General features: G+C 39.5%; 5 protein-coding genes across 5 annotated transcripts; 1 reads left to right on the forward strand and 4 right to left on the reverse strand.

The window, feature by feature from the left end:
- Positions 1-227: 227 nt before the first annotated feature.
- I206_104770 (uncharacterized protein) lies at positions 228-2,640 on the reverse strand (the record flags this gene model as incomplete). Its single annotated transcript, XM_019154072.1, has 17 exons — positions 228-425; positions 498-671; positions 735-789; positions 846-944; positions 1,006-1,046; positions 1,104-1,179; positions 1,234-1,336; positions 1,398-1,449; positions 1,519-1,545; positions 1,598-1,668; positions 1,721-1,738; positions 1,802-1,817; positions 1,878-1,988; positions 2,075-2,194; positions 2,262-2,379; positions 2,448-2,470; positions 2,539-2,640. The coding sequence occupies 17 exons, from the start codon at positions 2,638-2,640 to the stop codon at positions 228-230; spliced, it is 1,404 nt and encodes a 467-aa protein (XP_019012812.1).
- Positions 2,641-3,120: 480 nt separating this feature from the next.
- Positions 3,121-4,518, reverse strand: I206_104771 (uncharacterized protein; the record flags this gene model as incomplete). Its single annotated transcript, XM_019154073.1, has 5 exons — positions 3,121-3,288; positions 3,350-3,483; positions 3,550-4,051; positions 4,138-4,392; positions 4,459-4,518. The coding sequence occupies 5 exons, from the start codon at positions 4,516-4,518 to the stop codon at positions 3,121-3,123; spliced, it is 1,119 nt and encodes a 372-aa protein (XP_019012813.1).
- Positions 4,519-6,637: 2,119 nt separating this feature from the next.
- On the reverse strand, positions 6,638-11,595 carry I206_104772 (uncharacterized protein; the record flags this gene model as incomplete). The annotated part of the gene is made up of 18 exons (XM_070202998.1): positions 6,638-7,188; positions 7,255-7,417; positions 7,472-7,543; positions 7,606-7,739; positions 7,817-8,045; positions 8,100-8,220; positions 8,277-8,376; positions 8,437-8,606; positions 8,675-9,244; positions 9,296-9,413; positions 9,470-9,581; positions 9,641-9,777; positions 9,832-9,923; positions 9,988-10,090; positions 10,163-10,402; positions 10,469-11,216; positions 11,270-11,405; positions 11,477-11,595. The coding sequence occupies 18 exons, from the start codon at positions 11,593-11,595 to the stop codon at positions 6,638-6,640; spliced, it is 3,915 nt and encodes a 1,304-aa protein (XP_070059099.1).
- A 376-nt stretch (positions 11,596-11,971) lies between these two features.
- Positions 11,972-13,092, forward strand: I206_104773 (eukaryotic translation initiation factor 3 subunit K; the record flags this gene model as incomplete). Its single annotated transcript, XM_019154076.1, has 5 exons — positions 11,972-12,062; positions 12,194-12,420; positions 12,495-12,636; positions 12,716-12,973; positions 13,058-13,092. The coding sequence occupies 5 exons, from the start codon at positions 11,972-11,974 to the stop codon at positions 13,090-13,092; spliced, it is 753 nt and encodes a 250-aa protein (XP_019012816.1).
- Positions 13,093-13,278: 186 nt separating this feature from the next.
- Positions 13,279-16,424, reverse strand: I206_104774 (uncharacterized protein; the record flags this gene model as incomplete). The annotated part of the gene is made up of 15 exons (XM_019154077.1): positions 13,279-13,309; positions 13,363-13,905; positions 13,966-14,160; positions 14,224-14,571; positions 14,624-14,930; positions 15,001-15,072; positions 15,128-15,193; positions 15,254-15,280; positions 15,339-15,384; positions 15,430-15,523; positions 15,587-15,787; positions 15,841-15,875; positions 15,936-15,954; positions 16,020-16,091; positions 16,159-16,424. The coding sequence occupies 15 exons, from the start codon at positions 16,422-16,424 to the stop codon at positions 13,279-13,281; spliced, it is 2,322 nt and encodes a 773-aa protein (XP_019012817.1).
- Positions 16,425-17,943: the final 1,519 nt, after the last annotated feature.

Here is a 17,943-nt window from a genome sequence, read left to right on the forward strand (position 1 = left end):
GAAATGATAATATCAATACATTCAACATCGACTCGTCCTTCCAATTTCCTCAAGAGCTGACCTCGCTTACACCAAAAGTTCCTTGATGTAACCTCCATGCTCACGAATCACTTGACTCACTTCTCCTTGGGCGATGGCTCGAAGCTACAATATGTAAATCTGTCATCAGCTCTTAATCCTTCTTCTCGGAGTGTAAAGCTTTGAAAGAGTATATTGAAATACAAAACTCACTTGGTACCTAGTAGATGAGGTGTTTCGTTATGTTTTTTCAATAACCTCTCAATAGCATCTAAACCTCTATCCAATTCCATTAATTTAGGACCAAAGCTTAATCTCACGAAATGATGACATGGTGAATGGAACAAATTTCGACGATGAGAAGGGTTAATATCGAAAAATATTCCAGGTACACAAATTGTTTTCTCCTATTATTATTTGTTCATTAGTAAACGAATATAATAGAATGCAGAAAAGCAAACAAGTCAAAGTAAACCCACCTTTAACAATTCTTCAAAGAAAGTTAAACCATTACTTAACGGACTATTTAATCCTTTCAAATCAAGCCAAATGTAAAAAGTAGCTGTAGGAGGTATAGATACTTTCAAACCCATTTTTTCCAATCTCGCTAAAACATGATCTCTTTTGATTCTAAAAGCTTTCTGAAGGGATACCTAAAACACCATTTTATTAGCTAATCCTCTCCCGCTAAAACGAGAAATTGAGACGAGACTCACTTTGTCTTGTTGTACCCTATCATAATCCAATAGCGGAATTGCAGCCTTTTGTAGACTTTTGCACGACCTCAATAAGCTTTCGTTTCATACACGATTCAGAAATCCGCTTACACATGTGAAGCTCCTCCATCTAAGAAACTACCCGATTGCGATATAGCACTAACAACACTTTTCGGGCCTACTACCCAACATACTCTCCAACCGGGTAATCTGTGAGAGTTGTCGACAATCAGCGAGATGCAAGTCATGATTAATGTGAAATGGAAATTACCTAAATCCTTTCGTGAGACCATTAATCAAGATGACGGGATCCTGCTCATTATCAATTAGTCTAAATTTTCAATCCTGTCAAGTTGGGTATATACGTACCTCATTGACATCGTCCACATATCTCGCTCCGCTCAAGCTCGTTCCAAGGTCATTGGGATTATCAGGGTATTGATACCTTGTTCATATATGTCAGAACCAAAAAGATCCTTTCGTTAAAACAACAACGTACCAGCTGTAGAACTCATCTAAAATTACCGTAGTTTTCTCTCTAGCTAATTGTACAAGATCTTGTAATTCATCCCCTGATATACATTGTCCAGTAGGATTTCGAGCTATACACATTTTCAACTAGATCAGTTTAAAACAAACATTTGTTGAGAGGTGCTAGCTTACGATTTGATGCGATTATGACGCTCAGATTGAGATTTTGGATTTCTCTCTTGAGCTATCAAACGTGGAACGATTAGCGGGATATATGATATGACGAACAATGAGGATTTGCGAATGAGCTCACTTGATCTAGGTTCAATTTGTATTTATCCTATAATAATCCGATAAGTTATATATATCTCTCACAACGTGTCTGATCTCACCTTTGCATCTAGAGCTGTGGGGATTGGTATGAGTCGTTTGAAGACGGATAATACTTCGGAGTATGTAGTATCTACGAAATATAATCAATGAATTATCAATTGTATTTAGATTGTATAACTCACATTCAGGTATTTGATAACCTTCGATCCCATTTATGTCAACTCAAATTGTTACATACTTCAGTGGATAGGGATAAGACTCACCACAATATACGTCTCCCTGGTAATCAACGATTTTGGATCAAACAAATCGAATACGATAATCATTCTGATCACTCACGATAACAGCTGCTAATCTTGCCATACCAGCTCTTCCTCCTGGAGTGATACATACATTCTCATAAGTATATTGAGATTCTTTACCTTTTCTATATTCTTCATTATATAATTTCTATTAATTAATAATCGTGATTTGAATCAATCATTTATACTGTATTCGTCGTTCTCTCTATTTGATTTTTTCAACTTTTAACTTACAGCTACAGCTTCTCTTAATTCTTTTATACCTGTTGTTGGACCATATTCATTAACTTCATCTCCCCATAAAGTCAGATCAATAGTTTTTGGTCTATCCGGTCCTTCAGGTAATAGTCCAACCTAAGTAAATAATTTACAAGTCAATTTCAATTACCCAACTGATTTATTATAACAAGAAGGAAATTACCTCAGGTGCACCTTGACCTAAATTTGCCCATTCTTTATCATTATATGAATATCCATTCGCAATTGCTCTATCTGTACAATAAGTTACTCCAGTAGCTCCAGGATGAAGTATACCTGGGCTAAAATAATAAGAAATAAATCAGTTATCAGCTAATTATCTTTTTGGGGGGATAATAAAATAATTTACATTGTTTCTTCATTATTATCTTTCTATAAAATTGCAATAAAGTCAAAAAGTTATTTCAATATAGGTTTATAAGTATTAAATTATTACTAACTTTATCATCTATATATTTTCTTAATAATTGATGTGCTTCAGAATCAGCTTCATGTCTTAATTCTTTAACTACTGATGATGCTAAATTGAAAAAGGAAGTCATCGTTTTTTTCTTTTGTTTGCTTATTGTAAACTTTCTGATTATCTTTCAATGAATTCTCTTCGCTTGTTTTTTTCTCAGATATCTATTTATGAATGATTGAAGGATTATTAGTACATTCAAGATTAGGTATACATGAACAAAATAGCTGTTTTCTATTTTTGGGTTCGAATACCAAAGCTTTGAATGAGGTCAGAAATAGAATCATGAATTCTGTAACACCAAATAATCGTCATTCGTTCCTGAATCGATCAACTGGTCGTCACTTCCATTGTCAGAATATCTTTTAAAGTGCGTGCAATGTTCTCATCGCTGTGTATGATAAAATACGAGAGATGCTTTAGTTGAGGCTTTGAACATGAGAAACTATATACATGGTTTCGTTGTCATGCTTTTACTACCTTTTGACTATATTGTTATGGCTACATATCATTTTGTACTATATATTGCAAATTTTCAACCCCATATAAGAATATGCCTCGCTTATTGCTTCTTGTTACCTTTCTCATCAATGATATCAGCTTGTCGTAAAGCTTGTTGCAATAATTTAGCAAGAGAAGGTGAGAGTTGATCTACTTGTTTGATCAAATCTTTAGGTTCTCCTGGGATGTATTGCGCAGCATCCTTGAGTTTACTTTCAACTTGTTTAGCCTAATATATTGTTCATAAGTCAGTATGGTAATAAGTCAATATGGATTAGATTCGAACTTACCAAAGCCTCTGCATCAACTTTACCGTCCTTAGCTTTGCTCTTCAACCAAGCTTCCACAGTATCAGCAGGTAAACCAGCTTTGTTGGCTGCTTCTTTGATTTGCTTGATTAATGAATCAACATCGGCAGGGGCAGCTAAAAATCACGATCGAATGAAATTTAGCTAGTAGCTCATAGTAATCTGTAGATATGATCACTTACCATCTTTAAGACCCTTCAAGAAAGCATCAGCGGTATCTTTACCTTCTTTTCGTTGTTTTTCAACTTCTTTGTAAATCTTAGAAGCAGTCTCTTCAACTTGTTTCAATTGATCACCTCCAGCTTCTTTAGCTTTTTTAATCAAACTATCAAAATCGAAATCTGCAAGATCTTTAAGGTTTGAAGGCATATTTCCAGCAATAACAGCAATTAAACCTTGTGCTGAAGCTGGTAAATCATCTTTTAATTCAGTTGCTAAAGATTTCCAATCAACATTTTCGATTTTGCCCTTAGCATCTTTCACTTTAGATTGAATTGTTTCGATTATTTTCTTAGCATCATCTCCACCTACATTCTTCAATTCATCTAAAGCTCCTTGAAGATCTTTTCCGTGTAATTTAGATACGAAACCTGTGATACCACCTTCTTGGCTATCAAGAGCTTTGTAAAGAGCGAAAGCTCCAGGTGGGAGAACGGCTTGAGCGTAGGTTGATAAACCGGTGGACTAAGAAGATGGTTCATATGATCAGCTCCTGTGTGGAATACCGGAGAAAGTTTTCGCAATACTAGTAGCAGGAATAGAAGGCTTACCAATTGCGAAGCGTTTTCTTTGGCACTTTCCACACTTGAATGAGCCATATGAGCTACATTGACGATTGGTTTAAGGTAAAAGTAACCACCAATTCCAACACCCAAAACGGAGGCTAAAACAGCGATTAAAAGGGTATTGTGGGTTGTTGATGGTTCTGGTTTGGAAGGAATCTCAGTAGCGTAAGTTCTTCTGAAAGCTCTTGAAGTAGAAGCGGAAGATAGAGGGGTGACTCGTTTAGGGAGGGCACGAGGTCGCTGTGATAATACAGGGCAGAGCAGTCAGCGGATGAATTATAGATTAATTAATGAGGTGAGACTTACAGTGACAGCTCGGGGAGCGGTCAATCGCAAAGAAGCAGTGGCAGGTCTAACGAATGACATGATGGCTTGGTGAATTTGTGGTTTGTGTAAGGGGAAAAGAGAAGTTTAAGCAGGTTTTAGATATTTGATTATGTTTGGAAAAAAAGAGAAAAGAGAATAGGTTGATCGTCATATAACGTATATATATAGGAAACATCAAAGTTTGCAGAAGCCAAGAGACCTTTGTCAGGTAAAAGAGTAAAGTGACGTGCCCAAAATTATATAGATCCGCGCACTGACGTCATGTCATTACATACCTTGATCCGTACCTGGAAATTCCAGTATTCCTACTCAGCTGTCTGTTTTGATGACACTCAATTACAGGCTCAGGGGTTAAAGTAACAGATCAGCATCTCACGTCATGTTGAATGCTGAATTAGGCGAATATATGTATAAGTATTCAGGAGTGAATAGAAGGCATAGATATATATGCATTTTTTCATGTAGGACGGGAGTATACAGTCGTTTGACTATATCACAGCTTGATATTCTATTTCATCTGTCCTCCCAAGTATAATACGTCAAACAAGTCGTCCTATTAACATGAATAGCGCCTCACATCTAATCAATATCAGTTGTAACGGATGTAAATGAATATCAACTCACTAAGTGCTTATCTAGCTTTGCTGTTTATCATCATTTCTAGCCAATTGTTTAACGATAGAGAGAGCTTCATCAATATCATCGAATTCCCAGGGTTTTAGTCCAAAACAATGCATAAAGTTTGTCCAACCTCCATATGATTTAACAATTTCCTTTTCAGCAGGTAAAAGGGGTGGTTCTGTCTAGCCGAAGAACGGTGAGAAGAAGAAGAAGAAGAAGAAGAAGAAGAAGTAATCAGCTTTTGTCAATAATAGGCCGATTTTATGAATGGGAGAGGGCAAATATAACTTACGAAGAGCGTCTGTAGCTGGCATCGTTGGTCATATACTTATGGTCCCGAGAATACTTTTGAACAAATGAGACAAAATGAAAAAGCAAAAAGAACAATTAAAACAATTCTCACCGTTTTAATCATGAAACGCAATAAAAAATCAAGAAAAAAGCCAAGTGTACAGGCGCTGACTCACTAGTCACTTTTTACCAGCTGGAGTTTCAGGGTTACTCAACGCGAAAAGAGTAAAAGTCCAAAACACCAATCTAGCTTAGCTTTGTAGAGTTGTGTGCAGCATCAACTTGATAACATGTAATTTTGAAGAAATCAACAAGTGAGCTCAAGAATCGTTTGCACAAACCACTTTGGTGGATGTTTGACTAGTATAACCACTCATTGAAGAATCTACACCCGTATTCAAATATAAATCTAACATACAAGAGATATAGAATGAATTCCGATTCTGACATTTCCATTCTCTTAATGACTCTAAAGAAAAATCCAATAATCAAATCAAGTTTCGCGAAATCATCAAACACTGTCAAAATACAATTTGACAAATGAAATTTAAAAAAAAACTCACATTTCTTCAAAAATCCTAAATCAATTTGATTTTGACTTTTCCATTTTGATTTTGATTTTGATTCAGACTTAGATTTTAAAATGAATTTCACTTTCTTTAATCTGAAAAATCATTATGATCTTGAACAAGTCCTTCAAGTTGAACTCCTAAAGCTTTAACCATTTCATATGCTTCTTTATCATTTGTTTAATATCCAAATTGTTATCAAAAATTTATCCATCCTCCACTTTGTCTTATTACTTCTTTTTCCCATTTATTAAGAGGTGGATCTAATTCGTATGTAAGAATTGAAAAAAGGTGTTATTTTGGTAATTATCTTGTAGATGGATGAACAAAATAGAAAAAAAAAAAACTAAACTTACGAGGAGCTTTTGTGGATGACATTTTTTGTTTTTCGATTTATGAATTTGTATCGAAACCGAATTGCAGAAGAAAAAGAGAAGTATGAAATGAAAAATATATCATACATCTTCTTTCATAAGTGGATGAGTCAAAATGTCAATACAAGAAGAATATAATCGCATTGACCAAATTAGGGATTTTGAGCGCAGACTACAAACTAAACGCTTAGTTCGCCAACCCAAAAAATAAGCCCCCAATAAGTAGGACAAGTAACGTGCATCGCAATATACAAAAAATAACGCACAAAAGCGGACCTCTGTCCTCTGACTTCGAAATCACATTCAAGACCTCTTATTCAATCCATTAAACCTTTCTTTCAATCCTTCTAATCTTCTTTCTAATTTTTTTTCTTTATTTTTCCATTCTAAAATTTGATATTCAGGTAGATTGTTTCTTCTTTTCCATTTATTATCATTTTTGATATTCGAAATATCAATAACTTTAGAACTGGTTTTGAAATTTATAAGTGAATTATATAATAATTTACTTTCAACTTGTATGTTATGCTTGAGGATTGATTTATCTGTTGGTGTAATTGGTCCATTTTCATCTTCATCTTCTGAAGACGAATCTGATCTAATCGATTTTGGTGATTTTTCCGGTGTTGTCAACGTAAGATTTGGTATAGACGATGTATATTTGATTGGAGATAAAGAGTAAAAGTCGTTATAAAATTCTTTCGATTTCAATAAGGCGTTTTCATGCCTCAAAAACCTTATACAATTTCGAAGATTCTCAATTTGTTCGCTTGACGTACTTGTTTCAGAACCCAATCCACTTGATCCGATTGAGATTGGTTCAAATGTACCTCCAGGTGTCGAGGTAGCGTGACCTAATTCACCAATCATCAGCTGTACTATTCCCGCTAGATGATAAGGATGTGTATTAAATAGCTCACCTTGCCTATCACCTTGCGCTTGCCCATGAGATTTCCTCAATCTGGCATTCTCAGCCTCCAAAGCATCTTGTTCAGCTTGTAGTTGCTCGATAGCCTCTTCGTACACTTTCTCTTGTTTCTTGGCTTTGGCAACATCATTCTCAAGCTCGATGATTGTATCACCCTATTTCGAGGTAACGTCAGCTAACATATGGGAATCGTTCATGAGATAGCTGACCTGTTTCCTTGATGCTTCTAGTCTTCGTTCGAGAGTTTCTACCTTGACTCCTGCTTCCTGAAGGTTTTGATCCTGGAGAATCTAAAGTCATCAGCGGAAGGCTCAACAATCAGGAGATCTATAAATGATCTCACCCTGATCTTGACCTCCCTGAGCATATCTTTCAGTTCTTCCGAAAGCATCACCACTTTTCTTTCCGTATCAGCGTTGAAGGTTGCAGCTTCTTTGATGACAGCGACTCGGCCGAGCCATGGCGGTGATACATCCACTATGAAGTCGACAAGTCATTGATCAGTGAACCGGGTCGCATACTGGCATTATCAAGAGCTCTAATAGTCGACTTACTCGATATCAAATGTGCACCTTTGACAGCCTCTTTGATTCTCGGAAGTACATTGCCCAGCCCACTTCCCAGCCGAGTCACAAACATAGCTATTAATTCCCAAGGATGAGAATCGGAATCGGCAGACGATTCGGCCGTGATCTCAACAAGGAATCGCTCGATGTCCAATAAACGCAATGGCTGCTTGGTAGCACGCAATGTAGTGACGTGAGCTCCGATCCTTTGAGCGAGCTGAAGTGGAACGTGTCAGCTCGAGGTAAGGCGATACGCAGTGAACTAGCTCACTTGTACTGCTAAATCAACAGCGTTCGATACACTGTGAGCTAGGTCACCCAAAGCTAGCGCAAGATCCGGTAGGAGAGCACAAGAAGATGACGTAATTTCTTCTATTTGTGCAACCAATTTGCTGCACGTCAATCTGTCAGCTGCTGCCATTGGGTTTGTGAAGACAGCGAAGCTCACCCAGAAGGTACCTTGACACTCCTGACTAAATCCAGGATTCTTTGAACAGGCTCATATATGCCTTCTTCGAGATTTGACTCCCCAACATCGATAACAATATCTGACACATCAGGTTGCGTCAGTGCAGCTTGACTTAAATATTCAAGAAAATTGGACTGACCATCTTCTTTCGTCAATCCCACAATAGCTTGCCTGGCGAACCCGACAGCAGCTGCGAAATTGTCAAGATCGGAATCGAAGTTCCAGGCTAATGCTAGTTGTTGTTCTCCGATATCTAGTTGAGACTTGTTGAAGGTTGTCTCGCTTAGATGATCAAATTGAGCGATCAAGCTACGAATTTATCGATCAGCCTTCGCACAAGCTCAATGTATGAGGTTAAAGCGGTCCATTGGGCTTACCTTGCAAGTTCTCTGGCGCAATCGCTTTCGTTGAATTCGTCGTTTTTAACGCTCATCAACCACCCGTCTACCTTATTCTCAACGCCTCCCAACTCGCTGAGCATTTTACCCAGAGTCAACCAATCATCCGGGGTGCATCGTTTGAGTATAGCGTAGAACCTCTTGTTCAACCCGCTGAAGTGTCTCAGTTTGCCTTTCAATTCACAGACCCCTACTAGAGCTTCTGAAGATGCTGAATGCACGGAAGCCGGCAGCCCGTGCATATGTGAGATGATGGAAATCAACATATCGATTTTGGCAGAAAGTCTTCCGAAGAACAAATATATCGTTGTTGAGTCGACCTCGGTCTCATTGTATGCGTCTGGGAGGTACGAGATGACGATCTTGAGATGCTCTGCCAGTTGAGCAGCTTCTAGCTTTTTCAGTTCTAGGTCAACAGTCTTTGATTGAGCTTTCACAGCTGTAGACTGTAATTTCAAGTTCAGATTCATGAGGGCTTGCGCTTCTTTCGATGTGGACGCTGTTTCCGATACAACGTTTGCTTGTTGCATACGAAGCTCATCGATCTCGCTGTGCAAACATCAGCTACTGATTATTTTTACCGAAAACATTCGAGCTCACTTTTGTAAGCTCGATACAAGATCTCGGAACTGGTTGATGGTAGCTTCCATGTCCAGCACAACATTCTCAACGTCCACTGCTCTAGCTTGCTCGTCTTTCAGTTGCAAGGTTAGAGAATCTATAGCATGCTGTTGAGCCTTTGATCGATATAAGCAGCAAGTTTATTAGACTCACGTATCTCCTCGTTCAATGTCTTTTCAGCCTCTACGTGGTTTTCTTCAAGCTCGTCGTTGACCTCCTTAAGAGCCTCGAGATCTTCGATTGTGACACGCATCTCTTCGATACGCTGAAAAGAAGTGTCAAGGTCAGCTGGCAAGAATGTAAAGTCGTGAACACATGATATACCTCTCCCATCTGCAAGTTCCGCTCGGTCAGCTGTTCGAGCATGTCTTCAGCGCCCAGGGCATCATCAAGCTGAAGTTTGAGATCTTCCACTTGAGCTTCGGCATTCGCAAGTTTAGCTTCAGCCAATTCAAGTTGACCTAATTCATAAATCAGCTTATAGCATGAGAAACGCTTGCGTGACTGATACTCGCTGAACAGGTTTTCTTGAACCGTCAACTCCTTTTCCATCTCGGCAACTTTTGTCTTGTGATCACGTTCAGCCTCGGTCGAAACATCGCGTAATCTGATAATGGATTATCAGTTAGCTGTCTGCTAACATCTTGGATGTCCTCGCAGCTGAACCTCACCTAATTAGAGCTTCTTTCAACCTTTCATTATGCTTTTCGAGCTGAATGAAAGCTAGACTTGTCCGTTCACCTTCTAAGCCCGAAACGGGTTTCTCGTATTCCTCTGAAAGCACAATCAAATAATCAGGACTTCCGGCTTGGGGGATCAGTCCGACCTGAAATGCGTGTTACATACCGTTTTCTTCCTTGAGAACAGCTACTTCAAGCTCTAATTCCTGTATCCTTTCGTTCAGTTTCTCCTTTTCCATTTCAGCACTTTCAGCTTTCTCCTCTGCGACCTCTCGGTCTAGAGCGGCCATCTCAAGCTGGTCCATTGCTTCAGCAGCTTTAACTTCCAGCAAATTGTTTTCCGATTGTAGATCACGCGAAGATTTCTGCGCGGTGATCAAAGAACTTTGGAGTTCTTGGAATTTAGCTGTCCGCACCGTTTTACGATAATCAGCTTCTCCCCCTCGATTAGGAAATAAAGCCACGGACATACCTTGTAGCTTCACTCGAGCTGCTCGTAGTGTATCCGCTTCCCCCACCCGACTTTCCAGAACCTTGATCCTTTCTTGATCTTCGTGTTTCTTATTCTCTAATATCCTAATTTTGATTCGCAATTCTTCTAATTCCCTTTTTTGCGTAAAGACACCTCCATCGTTGTCTGGCAGTTCGCCTGAGGCGGCTTGGTAGGGTGTTGTTGTGGAGACTACTTCGGGCGTAGGGGGAAATTCGAAAGCGGGTGATAGAGTAGAAGATATTGACCTTGTTGGTATCGGTCTAGGTGATATTCCTACCATGGACGAAGTACTGGGTGTAGGCGAAACTACCCTTTTACCTGATGTTGAGGGGGATGGTGAAATCACTTGCCGAGGCAGTGGGGGCGGTGACATGTTTCCAGATTTTTTAGGTATATCTTGAGTAAACTCTGCGATTTCAACTTGAGAAGTGAGTGAAGTTAATGCTCTACCCACTACCGATGGCGGTCTTTTCGAGGTTCCACTAGTCACATTTGTACGTGGAGTAGCGGTAGAGGAAGCCCGTCTAGCGAGAGACGGCTGAGCTGGGCTTGAAACAGGTTGGGAGACAGCTCTTGGGGGTGTTTCGGGTATGGTAGCCTGTCGAGTTGCGGGTTTTTGAGGGGAAGATGCTCGTGAAGGTCCAGCGGAAGATAATCTGGAGTTTGGCGTGGGCGGTGGTTTGATAGAGGCAGGAGTTGCCAGTGCTTGGGATGTGGGTCCTCTTGGCTATACTCACAATCAGCAGGAAATGACTTCGCATCTATGGGAGATCGACTGACGGTTGAGGGTACACTTCTAGTGGGGAGTTCAAGTATTTTTACTTGACTTGGTCTGACGAAGACACCATGATTAGGCTGACAGTCGAAATACCTTTCGCCTTTGACAGATCCATCATTCTTGCCTCCTGCTTCAAGTCTAACGTACAGAATTTGACATGAGCTTTTTCATCAGTTTTGTTTGATGATTAGCTGATCAATAACACTTACAACTCAACACCAACCCATTTACCAGCTGCGAAAGCTGGATTAAATCCTGTCCATCTAACATATCCTATACCAGCTGTTACTGACACTTTAGCTCCAACAGGAGCTTCTGGAGTGGTCATATCTTTCCTTGATTCGTCATCGGAATTTGTGCAGTAAGCTGACTATCTGATTGTGCTGGATAAAAAAGCATTGAATTGTTCTTGACTTTATCATGAATTCGTTGATTTCTCACATTTGACGCGTCTCGAAAGAAGATGAAATGAGGGGGCCCAAGCGTAAACACAAGACTGTCATGATGTGGCATAAACTCATCCAGAGTGATGCAATGAAGGGTGATATTCGAGTGATACTGCCACGTGCTTTAAATCATCGTTTTCCTCGAATTCGTCTTTTGTCTCGAAATCATCGTTGTTACCATTCAACATAGTGATAAATCAAAATAACCAAACAAATTAATCTAAAAATCGATTCTCAAATTACAGTACAATCGATAAAATGACTGTAGCAGTACCTAAGAAGAATTTGGCCGATTGGCATTCACCTGAAACTCGACCTGAAGTCATTCACGAATTAATTCATGGTGTTGGTGAGTTACTTTCTTTTCTTCCATGCGTTGACTTGACTTGCGATTTACTGAGAAGCATCGCTATCAACGAGGAATTTTAACTCGCAACCGAGGTTTTTGAGCTGACTTTCTCTCTCTCTTCCTACCCTTAGACCGATATAACCCAACTAACTTACCATATATGGAAGAATACCTTCTTTCTCAAATTAAAGAAGGTCAATATGATCTATTCGCAAATTTAGCAATTTTGAAATTATATCAATTTAATCCTCAACATTCTAATCCTGATATAATCATTCACATTTTAATTAAATCTTTAAGTTCTACTGTACATGGACCAGATTTTAATTTATCATTAGGTTTATTAAGAGAACCTACTGTAAGTTGATTGTTTCATCCGTTGTTCGAAAGCAATTACAGAGAATAACATTTAATTCGATAATGTACTTTTAGGCAATCCTTCATGATATTGAATCAGACGATGAATCATTATCAATTTTAGTCCCATATCTAACAAATTTACATGATTTAATCAGAACTTGTCAATTTACTAAATTCTGGACTGAATTTAATGGAGATTCAGAAGCTGCCAACAGTGAGTAAAATTTAGAGTGATGTCTAAGAGGTATTTGCTACTTTTCCATTTATTATGCTAATTTATAACCTCGGTTCAGTTCTCAAATCTCGATTTTTACCTTCCCACGCTCATCCAATCGATGATCTCAGGCTTCAATTCTCTCTTTCAATAGCATCTTGTTTCTCCTCTATCACACTTACACAACTTTCAAGGTGGTTAAACTTGAATGGATCAGAAGTAAATGAATGGATTGAGAAAGTTGGATGGACATTTGAAGGTGAAAAAGCTATCATACCTAAGAATGGGGATAATGATGTAAAGGCTGGTGTAGTCAAGGAGAACGTTCAACTTAACCGTAAGTCAAACTTCCATCGACCTCTTCATGAATAGAAGTCTTGGGCAATGCAATATTAAGCTAACGATACCTTTTATCTTACAGAATTGACAAAACTCGTTGCAGCTGCTGCCTATTAGATGCAGGGTTGGGTATATTTATGCATTCTAGAAGATACAAGATGTATATATGCATGATATATTGTAGATGAATATCCGTACTATTTTTGTTCCTCGTGATTCTGTTGTGGAACTCAATAAACCTTTTCTCGCCATCAAATCCGACTTCAAAGATGATCATTCACCTTTGAGATTTCCTTACATCATTCAGAATTCAGAGATCCGGTCAAGATGTTGCCTATCGAGCAATCATCAGCGTTTGAAATTGGATAAATATCACAATAAACTCACTGTATCTCGCTCAACTTCGTCATCTCTTTCATCCTCATAACCCTATCCTTCTTTTTTTTCTTGTCACTCTCGAACAAATCACCTGCCCTTTTTCTAACATTTTCAGTCACCTGGTCCAGCTGCATGCCCTTTCGGAGAGCAGGGGCTACATTCTTGGTGAATCTTTCGGTTATGCGAGATTGAGCCTGTTTGCCTACTATTGACGAGAATTCGATCGCCCAGCTCATCATGTTCAAACCAATATTAGCTTGAAATCGGGCGCATTTCTCTCGGTCTTCAGGTGATATGATGTCATGCAGCAATCTAGGAACGGAGCTTGCAGGTGATGAGGACCCAGAAGATCCTGTATTTGTTGTGATGGTCTGCCAAGACTGATTCAAATGTTTGTGATAGTGTCTGTAGGCCTCGTCTTTGAGGTTTTTGAGGCGAAATTTCGACGGGCATATCAGATCTTCAGGAGATGAAGAGAAAAGATTTATCATCTCCTGGATAAAGTTGGAAGTTTCACTTTTATTCGTATAAGTCAGATTGTCCAGTCGTTCACTGTCGTCATCACTCGATATTAGCTCTGCTGTACATGATATTTACCGACATCGTGCTTACAGAAGAGTATCTCGCAATACTACGTTTTCTCCACAAACTTCCTTGGCGACCTCTAACAACAGCTTGTCTACCTCTGCCCATAACGAGATCACATGGTGCTTCGTTATTGTATCCCATTTATTGACATACTTCTCTTGATAAGATCGCATGATCGCCCTTGAATCAATTTCATCCGGATTTCTTCGGCTCGTATACCTAATTAGTCGTGATGCTGAAGTCAGCAGTGTCCAGACATCAGAGTCATATGATAAGACTCACTCATGGATGCTCCCTAAAAGTGTATCAACAAAAACTCGATCTTGGTGATCGACATGGAAACCTTGCGATTTCCAGAATGACTGATATCCTTCCGGTACGCCTTCATCTACAAGGAATGGCATGAATTCAGGCACCGCCTTCTGGATATCTGCCTCGAGTTTTGTTTGCAGATCCACTAATTGACCAGATTGGTTTGAGCGACGAATTTTTGTATCAAGCAGATCAGAAAATCGATAAATGATAATATCGTGCAATGTGCCGATAGGATCTTCTATTGAGGGGTTATTGATCATCCATTCATTTTGAATTTGCATAGAATCCCGGAGCGACTTCTTGAGCAAAATCACACTAATAATTTCTTCAGTAACGTAAAGTATCAAGCAATGAATGGCAGACTTACTTCTCTCTGACTTTCGAGCCAAACATCTCCTCCAATTTTACTGCCACTTTTCCAATCCCAAATTCTCGCCCAATTTGATTCTGAATCTTTATCCAATCCTCCTCGGAAAAGAGTTCCCTCTCCAGGTCTCGAACATGTTGTAAAGAAGCTTTTTTGCTTCTTTCTTGGTGGTTGCGGAGACGTAGAGGCCACCACAGACCTTGAGGTCGAAACTCCCCAAGGTGATCGCGTAAATCAAGCAGGTAATCGATGAAGGTTGAACCAACTTCAAGAGTGGGAATCAATTGATCTGCTCTGGTAATTACACCTATCATCTACCATCAGCGCGCAGATCCAGTATTACAGGGACTCTTCGGCTATGATACTACTATACTAACCAATTGTTCGTGCTCCCGTGGGATCAAACTTCCGAGCTAATTTGATCTCGGGATCGGCCAGTGATGCGTCCTCTACTGCATCATTAGCATACTGACATCGTAAGCGTGATTGTTATGCATGACTCACTTGATCCAGCCGAAAGGCAAAGAACAATGAGATTCTGAGGTTGAGAAATACAATCTGATACCATTTCTGTTGTTATCTTTCATCAGCTCGATTGAAAGACGCTTGCGATGCAGTGCAATCACATACTAAATGGTATATGATGCCCGTTCAATCCTAAGAGTACGAACAATGGCGAATCAGCAAGGTGGAATCAAGACTTTATAATGCTTACCAGGAAGATCTTCAATATCAAAATTGGGTCGATCAGGACCAATAACCTATTCTTGCGTCAGCTCACATCATCGATGTTGTAGAAGGCTTACATTGATGACCACCACATTTCTTGTGAACTCTGGCCAATCCGCTTCACCATCTTTTTTCCCCTCATTGTCCATGGTGACCAATTCGGACCAAGGCCTGCGAAATGAGTGAGGTCAGCAGGTTACCCTTGACAACATGAAAAGACGAGAACTTGCTCACCTGACATCTCGTAAATCATTGTCTGTTCGTCTAGCTTCTTCTCCTGCCCAATGGCAGATCTCTCCCATCTCAGCGACGTCAGAGATGCTGGTAGCGAAAGGCACAGACCTCGCTTCGTTCGTTTCGATGTTCAGGACGAGTATGAATATCTCAGCTTTGAAAGCGATTCCACCTCGACGGGAAGAGATAAGAGTTCGACAGCTAAGATAACAAGTGAGCACATGATTTTATCAAGAAAAGAGTGGATGACCCACGAAGTTGCTTTTCGAACAGCACAATAAAGGTCAATCTATGAATTTGTGTCATTAGTACTTTGCCATGCATTGAAGATTGCGGTGTTGGTACTCACTCCAGTTAACGAGCTGAGACTATGCAGGACCTGACATAAGCTTATGAAGTATGAACGATGTATCTGAACTTTCTGGACACTTACAAACTACTTTTTCCAGCGCTTTGAGCACCAAGTACGCAAATTCGGCTGTGAGGTACTTTGTCGTCGTGGGGGCTATCATATATATATATATTCAGTAAGCTAAAATCAAGAGAATTTTACGGTAACGATCTAGACTTACTATAATTTTCTCAGCTCATCGTGAGCTCTGAGGTATTCAGCGATTTCATCATCGGAATCGGAACCATCGCTTGAAGTATCTCGATTTTTGGAAGAGGGGGATGATCTCCCGGAAGAAGGTGAAGAAATCGATTTGCGAGGAGAAGCGATATCGACTGAGGACTGAGGAGTAGGGTACAAGACAAGAGGTGCGGATTTTGCGAGCTGATACGAATTCCGACTATGCGGAGTTGGTGTTTTGGGGCTGGATAAAATCGGGGTTCTCATCTTGCGTGGTATAACTTGAATGTCGTTATAAGCGTAGTAGAAATTTCGCTTGATAGGCATTCAAATTCTTCAAGATGATTGATAAAGGAGGGAGGAGAAATCGAAATTTATGAGAAGAATATTGGATTATATATCTATCCACGGTGATTTCACTGATTGTACCATAAGTGTGGACCTTGACGACGCTTAAAATCGTAAGATCTCGTCAGCTTCCATAGTGGTACAGCGTCAGCTCATCAGCAATTTCGAGGCGGCTGGGAGAGAGCAGAGAAAATGATCAGATAGGGGCGTCGCTAAGGGGTGCAATCAACATCCAGATGTATATCAGTATTCGTTAGAGATTGTATATGTGTCCGAAGATTTCTAATGCGACTTCACCAAATTCATGCTATGACTGTTGATAATATCTCGTCAGCTTTTTTGCAGTCATTCATAACATTACTCACGAGCATATGAGAATATGACTATGCTCTGATGGTAGTCAACGATGAATAGTCATGAATCATATCTACATCATCATATTCGTCATACGACTACGATCTTCTTGGCTTTGGGTATCCCCTTTGACGAAAAGAAAGATCAGAAAAAGAGAGAAATGATGGATGATTTCATTTATTTCTAGGCACCTCCTCTGACCACGCGGGAAGATGATCTTTTGCGGATAACGTTAATTCAGGTATTAGAAAATCAAAAATCAAAATCAAAATCAATTAAATTCCCTCTGCTGGTACGCCAGACAAAAAACGCGTCTCTTTAAATCGATAGGATCGGCGCGGTGGTCCGTGTAAACTCAGAACTTATTGTCTGTATACCCATCATTCGACAAGGTTGATGAACATTACTCTGACCAGATTTATAACCGAGGAAAGCATTACTCTCATAATCATTGCTATAGAGATCATTTTTGTAGTATAAATGAAAAGAGTTTATTGTGTGATTTTTATCGTCGAATTAAACTAGAACATCTTTAGACTAAAAAATATTTGATCAAAACAAACAAAGAATCAAACGCGTTTCAGATTTAGATTCAATTCAGAATATCGAGGATTCCTGTCAACTTCATTCCGCATATAAGATACGATCACCTTTTGATACTTTACGCTTCTTCATCATCATCAAAATCACCTCTCGCCCGGTCCTCCTTCAAAATTAAAGTAAGTCTCTGCCGCAATAACGCTTTGACCTCTTGTCAGTGTTTTGTAGGATCTGATCTGGAAATGGTGTTAATCTCAAGGTGTTTTGGCCTCGCAGATCATTCGCCCATTTCATTACGACCAACTTCTTCGATCATACTCATTCTGGCTTGACGCCATTCAATCTTACTGTAACTTGTGTTTAGATTCTCCTGACAGTCTCTTATACGACATACCCGGCGCCCGGTATCGAATTGGATTTAGAGAATAAAGATCAAAGGAGCCATACACTAGTTGATCAACTGCTATTTCCGGCCGGTCATATGGTACCTTGAACAAAGCACAGATCATCCCATATTCTACGCGCTTTGTTCCTCTTTAGCCTG

This window comes from Kwoniella pini, chromosome 6 (assembly GCF_000512605.2).
Source record: "Kwoniella pini CBS 10737 chromosome 6, complete sequence".
Taxonomy (NCBI): Eukaryota; Fungi; Basidiomycota; class Tremellomycetes; order Tremellales; family Cryptococcaceae; genus Kwoniella; species Kwoniella pini.